Consider the following 12,557-nt stretch of genomic DNA (forward strand, 5'->3'; position numbering starts at 1 on the left):
GGGTGGTCTTGAACTTGCAATCCTCCTGCCTCAGCCTCCCCAGTAGCTGAGATTACAGGCATGCACCACCACACCCAGTTCTCAATTTTTAAAGTTACATTTTTCTCCTATTATACAAACATTTCCCATTTAGACTGATAGGAACTCTGGCTAAACATCATCTTTATATTGCATTTTTTTGGTATCGGGGATCAAACTCAGGACCTTGCACTTGCAAGGCAGGTGGTGGCGCCACTGAGCTAAATTTCTGACCCTGGATGTGTGTTCCTAACCACTGTGTTCTTTTATTATTTTTTTATTACTACATGTTTGCAGTACATAATGCATACATACATTCCTCGTGGTAGGTGGTACATGTATAATACATCCTAATTCATTTTACATCCCCCCCCCCTTTCATCTCTTGGTCTCCTTCCCTTTTGCAAAAGATCTATATCTTTGTTTCCTATTATCTTTCTTTTATTTTGGTCTTTAATATATTTATACTTTGGGTTTCTCATTTAAGAGAAACCATGCAATATTTAACCTTGTGTGTCTGATATATTTCATTTAACATTATTTAACCACTGTGTTCTAACTCCCTTATTAGTCATAGTGTCTCCCGTTGGCCATATGATCATATGTGACTTACAGTTAATCTAAAGTAACTCCTTTGAAAAGTTTTACGTTTATTTGCAGTGTCAAGGATATGATAGATAACACATATCTGTGCTAAATGAATTAATGAATATGATGGTATGATAAAATTGTAACTAATACAATACAATATGATCATTGTTTCATTTTTCTTGGCTTCAAGTAATAACTTTTCCACTGTAGGTCTTCTTAGGAAATATCTATAGCCCACATTGGCTATTTTGAAGCATCTACTTTTAAGACTACAAAAATGTGGGCAAAGAAATTGCTTACCAAATCTATTTTTATCCCTAAATTCATTTTTGCTTTCTGGTACTCAGAAATTCTATGTGTTTCATTTAGCATTTTTCCTTTTTTGGGTCTGTCTGTTGAATATAGATCTATTGGTTTTAAACGGCATTGTGTTGTAACAGATTATTGAGTTCTCATAAAAGAAGATTTAAGGAATTTGGACATACTAGTCATGATAGTGAACTCTGGTTCTAAACCTTTGAAGACAGTAATGATCTTGAAATGTGCTTTGTTTTATATGTCTCTTTCAGAATTCTCCACTCTATCAGTACTTACAGGATTTGGGACACACAGACTTTGAAATATGTTCTTCTTTGTCTCCGAAAACAGAAAAATGCATGACAGAGGGACAACAAAAACCTCCTCCAAGAGTCCTACCAAAAGTAAGAAAGCATGCTCGCTCCTTTTGTCACTTACTGGTTTTTGACCAGTACCTAAAAGATGGAAGTTAGGGGGTTAGCACTCATATCCAGGCCATGCTAGGTAAGCAGTGGACCACTGAGCCACATCCCGAGCCCTTTTTATATATTCTCTTGTTTACATTCTGAAACAAGGTGTCACTAATTTACCCACACTGGCTTTAATCTTGCAATCACCCTGCCTCAGCCTCCTAAGTACAATAACTGGAATTAGAAGCGTGTATCATCATGCTCAGCCATCAGAACTATTTCTGCTAATCCTCTGTACTTTTTCTTCCCCTTTCAAAAATGAATATTCTGCCGGGTAGAGTGGTGCACACCTGTAATCCCAGCACGTGAGAGGCTGAGGCAGGAGAGTCGCTGCAAGTTTGAGACCAGCCTGGGTTACATAGTTCAAGTTCACCCTGATCTACATAGTGAGACCCTGACTCAAAAAAAAAAGGACGGGGCTGGGGATGTAGCTCAGTGGCACCTGGCCTGCCTCTTAAGTGCAAGGTCCTGAGTTTGATCTCTGGTACCAAAAGAAAAAAAAGGATAAATGTTCTTAGGAGAGAGTTTGAAAGCAAAACCTAAAGCCATACATAATAGGCTATTTATGGACTAAAAATTGGATTTGACAGGAGATGAGTATAGAAATCTAGCTTGGGCCAGGTTTGGTGGTGTATACCTATAATCCCAGCACTCAAGAGGCTTGAGGCAGGAGAATTGCTGCAAGTTTGAGGCCAGCCTGGGTTACATAGTGAGTCTAAGGCCAACTGAACTACACAGAGAGACCCTGTTTCCAAAAAAAAAATCTAGTTTGGGGAATGTTTGTTACAAATATGGGTGTTTAGATATTTAATCCTTGTCATTTCTAACAAGCACTCTATATATAGAAATGTTGTTTTAATTTATAAAGAAATGAGAACTTAAAATTTCATCCCCTCAGAAATTGAGGAATAAAAAGCATGAACAGGAGATGTTTTTAAAAATCACCATGTCAAGGGGCCAGAGATTTAGCTCAGTGGTTTCAACACCTGCTGCACAAGCGCAAGGACCCAAGTTCAATCCCTGGTACCAAAAAAAAAAAAGAAAAAAAAAAAAATCACCATGTCAAGGGCTGGGGATGTAGCTCAATGGCACTGTGCCCGCCTCCAAAGCGCAAGGTCCTGAGTCCGATCCCCGATACAAAAAAAAAAATCACCATGTCAAAAAAGTTCCTTTAGCTTTCATACTGCACTTTTCTAAAGACAGCCTTTTAACTGTACAAGCTGTGTGTCCCTAAGATGGATTTTTTTTTCTGAATCTAGGAACAACTAAATAGAAAGAAAGATTTAGAAAGATTTATTGAGTTATTCAGTCATTCTCAGGGAATATGATTTTAGAATTACCTACAAAATTCTGCTGAAAAAGTGAAATATTTACTTTCCTTGGAAAGCAATTTTTTGTATGTGTTCTTAAGGAGTCACTAGCATTGTACATGCTTTCTCACTTTTAACTCATTTTCTCATGTGATTATTACCTACTCATCAAGTAGTCTGTCCTGATATTCCTACCATAAATATTCATTCTCTGCCTTGTTTTCTACTTTCTTTTTCTGTGATGATGATTTTGTTTGTTTGGTTTGGTTTGGGTTATTGTTGGTTTGGGGGGGGCATGTTTTTGGTTTTGGTGGGGTTTTTTTGAGACACTGTCTCACTATGTAGTGAGACTGGCCTTGAACTCACAGCAGTCCTCCTGCCTACGCCTCCTGAGTGTTAGGATTACAGGCGTGCACCACTCCTGGGATGACTCATAAATGATCGTTTTAAGCAGTATGAGTGTCAGACCTCTTCTCTCCATGGTCTTTCCTCTCCAGTCGAGCTCCTCTACTTCCCTGGGTGCTTCCTCCAGGCCTTGCTGAGTTCCAGTGCTTGTTAGACATTTCCACCTGCACATGCCCAGAAACTCAGATTCAGCAGGGTCATGACAGGACTTCTTTTCTCAGCCACCCCCCAAACAAACAAACAACACAGTCTTTCTCCATTCCCACAATCCGTTTCTGAATTAAATACCATCATTGTGTTAACATCGATAGCAAATATTTATGTTCCCAAGATAAAAGGGCTGCATCGGGTGACTTCTCGCTACTTTTTAAAGCCTGGTTTCCAGGCCTCACTCCAAACCTATTGAATCAGACTCTGCAGTTTGGGGACCCAGAAACACATTTCTCACTATGATCCCTGGGTGATTCTGTTGTGTAACTAAACTTGGGAACTAATGAGGAGGCTGAAACGTGTTGGCAAAATGTACAACTGGGGAAATTATTTTCTCCCTTTTTCTGATGAAAATTCTGATAAAAATTTTCTGATAAAAATTAATTAGAAGTAAGTTGTTTGAAGTTTCTCTGCTTCTTGGGCATGTTTTTGTTTTTGTTTTTGTTTTTTTTTGGTACCGGTGATGGAACTCGGGTCTTTGTGCTTGCGCAGCAGGCGGCAAAACCACTGAGCTAAATCCCTGGCCCATTCTTGGGCATGTTTAATAACCCTATACAACATCCTTCGTCTCCTTCAGCAGGGCATCCTGTTAAAAGTGGCTGAAACCATCAAAAGTTGGATTTCTTTTTCTCAGTGCAGTAAGAAAGATGACTTACTTCATAAATTGGTGAGTGTTCACATCTTTGTCATTTTTTAGAGCTTCCCTTTATTAGTAAGATGACTGAGGAATTAGAATTTGTTTTGCTACTAACTTGGGCAGTGATTTATTTTTATTACAAATAATGGGGGACCTTTTAATTTGGGCTTCTTGGTATTCATAGCTCTCCTGTAAGGCTATTTGCCATTTAGAATGGACTGCTCTGGTAGTTAGTGAAGCTAATGTATTGCAACCATTTCTTCCATTAACAGGCGCTCCTCTGGGTGGAGAGGGGAATGTATCTATTAGCATGCTCCGCTTAGGCTTGGGGGCTGTCAGTTACAGAACTTCTCAGAGACGTGAAATAGTCAGCGCTGAGAATCTTTGTGATCTCCCTAGTCTCTGCTGTAATGTGTGCTACTGACCCACTACCACAGAGGGGGTGTGTTTCCATTTCTTACAACCTGGCAATATAAAACCCAGGTAGTGTAGCTAAAATATTCAAGTTCTAAGCACTTGGCAGGATCGTGGCAAGTTGGAGGCCAGCCTAGGCTACATAGTGAAGTTCAAGGTCAGTCTGAGACCTTGTCTCAAACAACAACAACAAAATTAAAATTCTTGTGGCTCCTGGGCTGGGATGTAGCTCAGTGGCGCCAAACTTGCCTGGCAAGTGCAAGGTCCTGAGTTCAATACCCAGTACCAAAAAAAAATTCTTGTGGCTCCCAGAAGTAACAATCAAGTTACAAGTAAGCAGGTTCAGGATCCTCTACTGGCCTGAGCCTTCTTGTGAATTAACATTCATAAGGAGATTGTTTACAAAGCACTTTCACCCCTTGACTTGATGTTCTAGACCACACTGTAAGATTTGATGTACTTTACCAGTGTGAAGGCCAAGGTCCAGACAATCTGATTTGGCTTAATCACTAATTCAGTGACATCTCCCAGAATGTCAGGTAGAAGGTGCTAGAGCCAGAACTTAAACCCAGGTCTCCTGGTCCAAAGTGCGTGTTCTTTCCCTTTACCTTGCATATTACTGTTTTCTGATTAAACTTATGTTTTTAGTAATCCACATTGCTAATTTCTCTGTTCAGGGTTAGATCTCTCTCTTTTTTTTTTTAACCGGGGATCCAACTCAGGACCTTGCACTTGGCAGGCAGGCATGGCTCGGGGTTTGATCTCTATACAAGGTACACTGAGAAGTCAGAGAAGTGTCTTGTTATTGCTCAGAGCATCACCTTCACACAAGGGGCATCATCTCATCTTCAGTGGCACAGGACTGTGTGAAGGTCCCTGGTTCCACGCACGTCTTCCTGTGGTTCACACAGAGTCTGTACCCCTGGTCTTTTCATCTGGGTCCATTGTCCTGGCCACGTGTGTCATGTGTCACTACAGAGTGCGAGCCTCTCACGCATCCCAGTGTGCCTGTACTACAGAGAAATGCAGGCATCCGTAACCAAAGGAATTGCCGAGTTGGCTTCTAGCATGAGATTGCTTGACTTTTTACCTCCTTGTGTGTGTGTGTCTGTGTGTGTGTTTCTGTGTGTGTGTGTGTGTTTGTTTGTTTTGGGGGGAGGTACTAGGGATCAAACTCAGGACCTTGCACTTGTGAGGCTGGCACGGTACCACTTAGCTACATCCCCGGCCCAGACTTTTTACCTCTTAATTATGACATATTTAAAATGTTTACTATACAAGCAGGCCTTCTTTCATTTTACAAAAATATTGGCAATTGCTCCATGATACATGAATATCTTACTGTTATTCCTTTTAATAATGCTTAAAGATTAAAATAAGAGTGATTCCTTTATAGCAGCTATTGATGATGGTGCTCTAGCACATTTAAGCACTGTGTAGCCTACAGAGTGCCTCCACACATGCCTCTCATTTGATCCTCACAGCAGCTTTATGGAAGAGCCTCACTGCAGGTGTCCACCGCCATAGCACCCTGAGCATGCCCAGTCTCAGAGGAAACAGCCATAGGATATTGAAAAGTGTGCACAATTGTTGAAGTCTTTATTGCTTAGCTGTACCTTCTCATATGCTTTTCAGTCCATCCAGGCAGAAATCTCCCTGGTTTTTGTTTCGTTTTGTTTTGTTTTGGTACTGGGGATCAAACTCTGCGAGGCAGGCAGTGTCACTGAGCTAAATCCCCAGCCCCTCCCCAAGTTTTTTTTCTCATGCTACTCCCCTACTTAGATCCTAAAAAGATCTGTTATCCTTCAAATCAATCCATGTTCGTTGTGTACTTTGTCTTTTAAACATTTCATTTGTGAAATTTGTTTCATTTGTAACTATCCCAGCTGCTAACACTTACATAGTACATACTACATGCCAGACACCCTTCTTAGACACTGGCTTATTTAATCTGTACAACAACCCTAAGATGTGCCATCGCTCTCCATGCCTGTAGATGGGAAGACTAAGACAGAAGTTACTAGCCCGATGCAGGGTGGAGCCAAGATAGACGCCTGGGCACAGTCTTGGCACTCGGACTTGCTGAGGATGAGCCAGTACCTGGCACCCCTGCAGGCAGCACAGACCCCCTGCCCAGAGGATGCCCACTGAGTGTCTAAGTCAGTCGGAATCTGTGCTTTCTCACTTTCTTCATCTGTTTGAGAATTAGCCTGTTCTCTCCGGTCAGATAAGGTTGTTGTGACATGTGTCTTAATTTGGCAGGTGGCTTTTCCTGGCCATTTGATTGTCACATTGAATTACAGTTTCCATAGTTTCTACATTTAATTTTTATTCTTATAATTAAAGAGTGATATAAGGTAAGGTGGCATATGCCTGTAATTCCAGTACTAGGGAAGCTGAGGCAGGGGGGTCATGAGTTCAAGGCCAGCCTAGGGTACATAGTGAGTTCCAGGCCAGCCAGGACTACATGTCAAGACCCCACCTCCAAGTAAGTAAGGTAAATAAATTTTATGACTTATCCTGAAGAAACTTATTTCATTAATTTAATCTGATTTAATTGAAAGAGCTATAATCATCAGAAAATAGTTGAAGGTTTTCCTTTGTAGAGGCCACCTAATCAATCAGATAACACAACTTTAGTTATTTAAAGTGTCTTGGTCCCTTTCAAGTTCATTTGTATGTATGAAGTATTGTATGCTTTTGGGTTGGGACACTAAAACATAGGAAGGCTGATCAGTGGGTACTAAGTCACAGGTAGAGAGAAGTAAGTTGGTGTGCTACTAAACAGTAAGGTGACCATGGACAGCATGGTATAGTGTATACTTCAAAACATTAGAAGAAAGGAATTTGAAAATGTCACCGTTACTAAGTGATAAACAAGGATATATGTTTAACCCAATTAAATAGTACATAAGGTTGACACATATTGCAACATTACATGGTACCCATTAATATGTACCCACTGATATGTTTAAGGTAAAAAATAAATTTAAAAAACTACCAGAGACTTAGGATTTGAAATCAGGAGTCTAGAAAGTAACTTGAACTCCCCTGTATAAAATAGAGAGAGGACAAGAATGCGCCTCACAGGCTCCAGTGAGAATCGGCCTGCCTGTCCCACACTGCCACCTGGTCCTACCTCCCTAATGCGACTGTTGTGTGACAGCTGCTATCAGTGGTTCTGCCCCCTCAGATGAGAGGCTTCTTTCCTATCTACCCTGCTCTTTCAGCTCTTTCACCTGTTCAGTTCTCATTCATCCTTCAGACTAGCTCCAGCTGGGCCAAGGATGTAGCTCAGTGGACAGTGCCTGCCTTGCAAGTGCAAGGCCCTGAGTTCGATTCCCAATACCAAAAAAAAAAAAAAGATTTTAGCTCCAGCTTCTTTGATTTTCTCTGACTTTAAATGTGGTCATTCTGTGTTCTGTTCATTGCCCCCTAGGTATAGTCATCACACTCCTTTGCACAGTATGTTAGACCCATTCACTTTTCCATTCTCTCTATTAAACTGCAGAGTATGTAAGACTAGAAGCTTTGGGGCCGGGGCTGTGCCTCATTGCAGACTGCTTGCCTGGCATACATGGGGCCCTAGGTCTGATCCCCAGACACATATGCACATGCATGTGTATATGAGAAGAAACTTGTATATCTTGTTCATTTTTTGTGTCTTCAGTGTTGGGCCTGGTGCCTGGCTTTCAGAAGGTGTTACTTGATAGACAGGTAGAAGGAAGAGAGGGAGGAATAAGTGAACTGCTGGTATATGTGAAAACATTTTGTAAACTATAAAGTGCCATGGAATGTTAGTGTGGTTTTCTATTACATACCTTAATGATACTTTTTTTTTTTGGTACCGGGGATCAAACTCAGGTTCTTGCGCTTGTGCAGCAGGCGACGAAACCACTGAGCTAAATCCCCAGCCCCTTATGATACATTTTTAAATATCTGAGTGTCCATCTTTAGAAGGCCTTGACCTGCTGATAGAATTCTTACATTTGGCTCCAGACGTGGTGGCGCACACCTGTCATCCCAGCTCGCAGGAGGCTATGGAGGATCACCACAAGGCCAGCCTGGGCTCCATAGCGAGACCCTGTCTCAAAAAGCAAACAAAACAGAACCAGGGATTTAGCTCAGTGGTTCCGCCACCGGCCTTGCAAGCACAAGGTCCCGAGTTTGATCCCCAGTACCCCCCCCCAAAAAAAAAGCAAACAAAACAAATAATAATAATAATTCTTAGATTTGGGCTATATTGATATAGTATCCAGGGTCAGCATGCTTTTCACCATATTTTCTATGTGGGTTACATTTCCCACATTATATCCCAGCAGTTTAATTAAGTAGGTTTAAGTAGACAGGCTTATTAATCTGTAATTACTTTGTATCTCATTAAAACTTTATATTTCACAGTAACTTATATTAACTAGTAACTTAATAATATCCATCACAGTTTTTATTTTTTCACATTTATAGTGAAAATAAAACACTATCTATCACATTAAAGATAGATTGGACTGTTCTTTCTTCTTCTTAGAGTCTGGACTGAAAACACACCTCTAAATTGGCTTATATATTAGAAGCTTGAAGCATAGCATTTAAAATGTTATGTATGCACTAAAACCTCTCTTCCGGTCTTTTAATGGAAAGGATACTGGATTTCGACTCGACTCACTGCATACCATCCTGCAACAGGAAGTTCTTTTACAAGAGGATGTGGAGCTAATCGAGCTACTTGATCCCAGCATCCTGTTTGCAGGCCAAGTTCAACAACAGAAACATGGACACCTTCCAACGCTCTGCTCCCTGGCAACCCCTAATATTTGGTACTGTCCAGAAAGCATCTATTCTTCAGCTCCTTACATACAGGGTGTCCATGGAGGAAATCCGTGCTCATGCCCCCATTGTATGGGCACTATAAACATTCACACACAGCATCGTGATGAATGGAAGGATGTGTCAGGGGCAAAAACTGCTTATTTACAGTAAATACTCTACAGCGAAGCTGGAGGGGAATCCAATTTGATTATTTATGCTTCCAATTCAGTAAAATTACCAACCCCACAAACAGATATAAATGTGCTGAAAGGAATCTCTTACCCATACACCTATGTAACCTGTTGTTGATGTTTCTTTATAAACAACAGATGAGGGCCAGGGATTTAGCTCAGTGATTTCACAGCCTGCTGCGCAAGCGCAAGGACCCGAGTTCGATCCTCGGTACCAAAAAAAAAAACCAAAAAACATGATATCAGTCGCACTATAGGGACTCTAAGGATAGGATGGGACATGGAGATAAATAATCAACTGTTGCTGAGGAGGGATAAGGGGAACATAATTTGATGATTTAAACTATCCTAAAACTTATTTGGGAGGCTGAAGCAGGAAGTTCAGAGGAGCCCAGGCATTAGGGGCCAGCTTGGGCAACATAGCAAGACCCTATCTCGAAAAAAGAAAACAAACATGCAACAAAAACTGTTCTGAAACAGTTAACCACTTGAACCTTTTGGGTCTAATGCAAAAGTCCTGGGCCATAATTTGTTTTCAAAAAAGAAAAAGAGTGGATCATGAAAAGAGCCTGTAGGAAGAGGTATTGGTGACTATGTTCTGTTAGAGTTTGCTACGCTTGCTACAGAGGGGAGAGAAAGTCTAGGAGCCCAAGTCGCTATGCGCTGCACCAGAGCAGGAAGCACTCAGCCGCTGCCCGTCCATTCCTGTTGCATGGTTATGTGCATGTGGTAGCGGACAGCTGGGCTTGATATCTTCCAATTCCATAGTTACTCAACATCCTCATGAAGAAATCAGCATTTCTTTTCCTTAAAAAATTTAAGAATTTGCCAGGCATAGGAGCACATGGGAGGCTGAGGCAGGAGGATCACAAGTTTGAGGGCAGCCTGGAAACTTAGCAAGACAAGTCATTTGCTTTTCTTTCTTTTTTTTAAGGTCATGCTCCACAGTGTATCTAGAGTCTTACTTATTTTGTAGACCTCAATTTACAATTGCTTTCAGGATTGAAGTAACTCGTGCTTCTTGTCTGATGGATACCATTTTCTTGGTTCTCCGTTCCTAGGGACGTCTCGGTGCTGTTTGCCTTTATCAGCTTGCTCATTATGCTTCCCACCTGGTGGATTGTATCTTCCTGGCTGGTGTGGGGAGTTAGTCTGTCTGTGTATTTGATCACACGAGCTTTGAGATTATGGAGGACAGCCAGACTACAAGTGACCCTAAAAAAATACAGCGTCCGTTTGGAAGACATGGCAGCAAACAGCCGCGCGTTTACTAACCTTGTGAGAAAAGCTTTACGTCTCATTCAAGAAACCGAAGTCATTTCCAGAGGATTTACACTGTGAGTTCAATTTTCGTTTCATTTTTAAAATGATTCTTCTCTACTGTATAGTTTAAGGAGACTACTTACTGCCTGTTTTTATTTTTATGCTGTATTTACAGGAAAAAAGTGGACTGCTCTTTATAAGTCATTGAGGTCTATGAATTGTTCAGTGAAGGGATAAAGACATTCTGTGCTAGATTGAATATGTAGTACCATTTTGCTTGTCTATTATGAGAAGCTGAAGCATCTGAGGATTATGAGTGTTTGGTATATTACCATGTGGTTGCATGAGATAATAGGGGGAGGGCATAACCCAAGCCCCCTGCATTAGGTACCCAGTAAGTGTTTATCCCCTTTACCCCTCACCGGAAGTTTCAGTGATTGATGTATCTGACGTGAATACATTTTTGGACTTCATAACACATGTTAATAATACCCTGTAGGTGAACATTAGCAGGTTCTATGGTACCAATACTTTCAGAACATTACACAGATAGTGGTATTTCCTATTCCCATATTCAGCAGTGCAGCTCTAAGTGTCTGAGCTACAGGCTCTACTAGCTGCTTCCCTTTTTCTTAAAGGAAAGGCACTTATTGAGCACCAACTATGTTCCTTCTACAATTCTAGTCACTGTTGCCTACAACTAGAGTCTACAGTCATAAATGATAGAGTAACTACCCCCACCTATTCCTTGGACTTGTAAAGCCTGTTTCCAGTATACAGCTAAAGGCTCACAAGTGACAGCTGGACTGCAGAATGTGGAGTAACTTAAATAACCGATCTAACCATTGCAGTCTATGGGAGGGAGGAAGTACATAGATGACAAAGGAGAATTGTTGCTTTTAATTAGTTGTATCTGGAAAATCATGAAAAGTGGGAGTGAAAACTCTGCTAGTTTGCATCCTTCATTCTGCCTTGTGCTGGAATAGCACATAAGCACCCTGGACGCAGAGCTGTCTTTGGGAAACCGTGGGACAGAGAAGTAGAAGAGTCTCTTGGTTGTGCTCTGCATGGCAATCCTATTTAAGTGATCCCCACAGCAGGATCTTATCGTCTTTCTGCTCTACTCAAAGTGCCCATCCTCAGAATCTGTTATTAGTATCTTTCCATGAGGGTAAGACCTCTTCTTGGTAGAAGATAGCAAATTTTAAGTTGTTTGTTAAACTTTAAAAGTTACAAATCAAATTTAAACTAAGCACTATCTCCCTTGCGTTCTTGAACTGCACAGCAGTTAATTGCGCGCCCACACTGGTTCGCTGAGTGGCTGTACACCCGTCCAGCACTTAGGCATGTGTGAGGAGTCTGTGCTTTTGTCAGTTTCCGCTTTTTCCCATATCTACAGAACTGACACGAAAAGGTAAAGTGGGCCCGTTAGACACGATTTTCCTCCAGATTATGCTTTTCTACGAAGACAGATGACAGACAGGCAGAAGAAATATTGGAGGAAATCATGCTTCATTTATCACACTGGACAATGGATTGGAAAACTGAGGAGGAATAGTAAAACTTGAATCATAAGTTTTAGAAATATTTTTTGTCTGTAACACTGATTTACTAGAACATAAACTCAGTTTGTCCCCTGTAGCAAATAACTGTTCTCTGCCTGACAGTTACTGTCCACAGATTTTAGTTTGGTTTGATGTTAAGTTTTGAGTTAGGTGTCGTTCTTTTTTACAGGTTGGTGGTTATAGTGCAGTTAATTTATAAATGCTGATGTTGGGCCGGGGATTTAGCTCAGCGGTTTCGCCGCCTGCTGCGCAAGCGCAAGGACCCGAATTCGATCCCTGGTACCAAAAAAAAAAAAAATGCTGATGTTGTTTTGCTGCTGGAAGTTACTGGTTAGATGAAAAAAGTATCATCTAATAACTAATGTTTAATCCTGCATACT

At 41.1% G+C, this 12,557-nt stretch overlaps 1 protein-coding gene across 8 annotated transcripts in view; it reads left to right on the top strand.

Moving 5' to 3' along the window:
• Positions 1-12,557, top strand: part of Vezt (vezatin, adherens junctions transmembrane protein) — a 60,831-nt gene that overhangs the window by 27,128 nt on the left and 21,146 nt on the right. For 3 of the 8 annotated variants that reach the window (XM_021258456.2, XM_004844925.3, XM_004844927.3), the window contains exons 2-5: positions 1,179-1,310; positions 3,879-3,968; positions 8,991-9,166; positions 10,411-10,686. In XM_021258456.2, coding sequence (XP_021114115.2) covers positions 1,179-1,310; positions 3,879-3,968; positions 8,991-9,166; positions 10,411-10,686 — 674 coding nt within the window. Of the gene's footprint in view, positions 1-1,178; positions 1,311-3,878; positions 3,969-8,990; positions 9,167-10,410; positions 10,687-12,557 lie in introns of those variants that run through there. The other 5 variants (XM_021258454.2, XM_087192605.1, XM_021258452.2 and 2 more) reach the window with 4 other exon arrangements.

Source organism: Heterocephalus glaber, unplaced genomic scaffold (genome assembly GCF_053883595.1).
Source record: "Heterocephalus glaber isolate CG9 unplaced genomic scaffold, H.glaber_assembly_v1.0 deba00001572, whole genome shotgun sequence".
NCBI lineage: Eukaryota > Metazoa > Chordata > Mammalia > Rodentia > Bathyergidae > Heterocephalus > Heterocephalus glaber.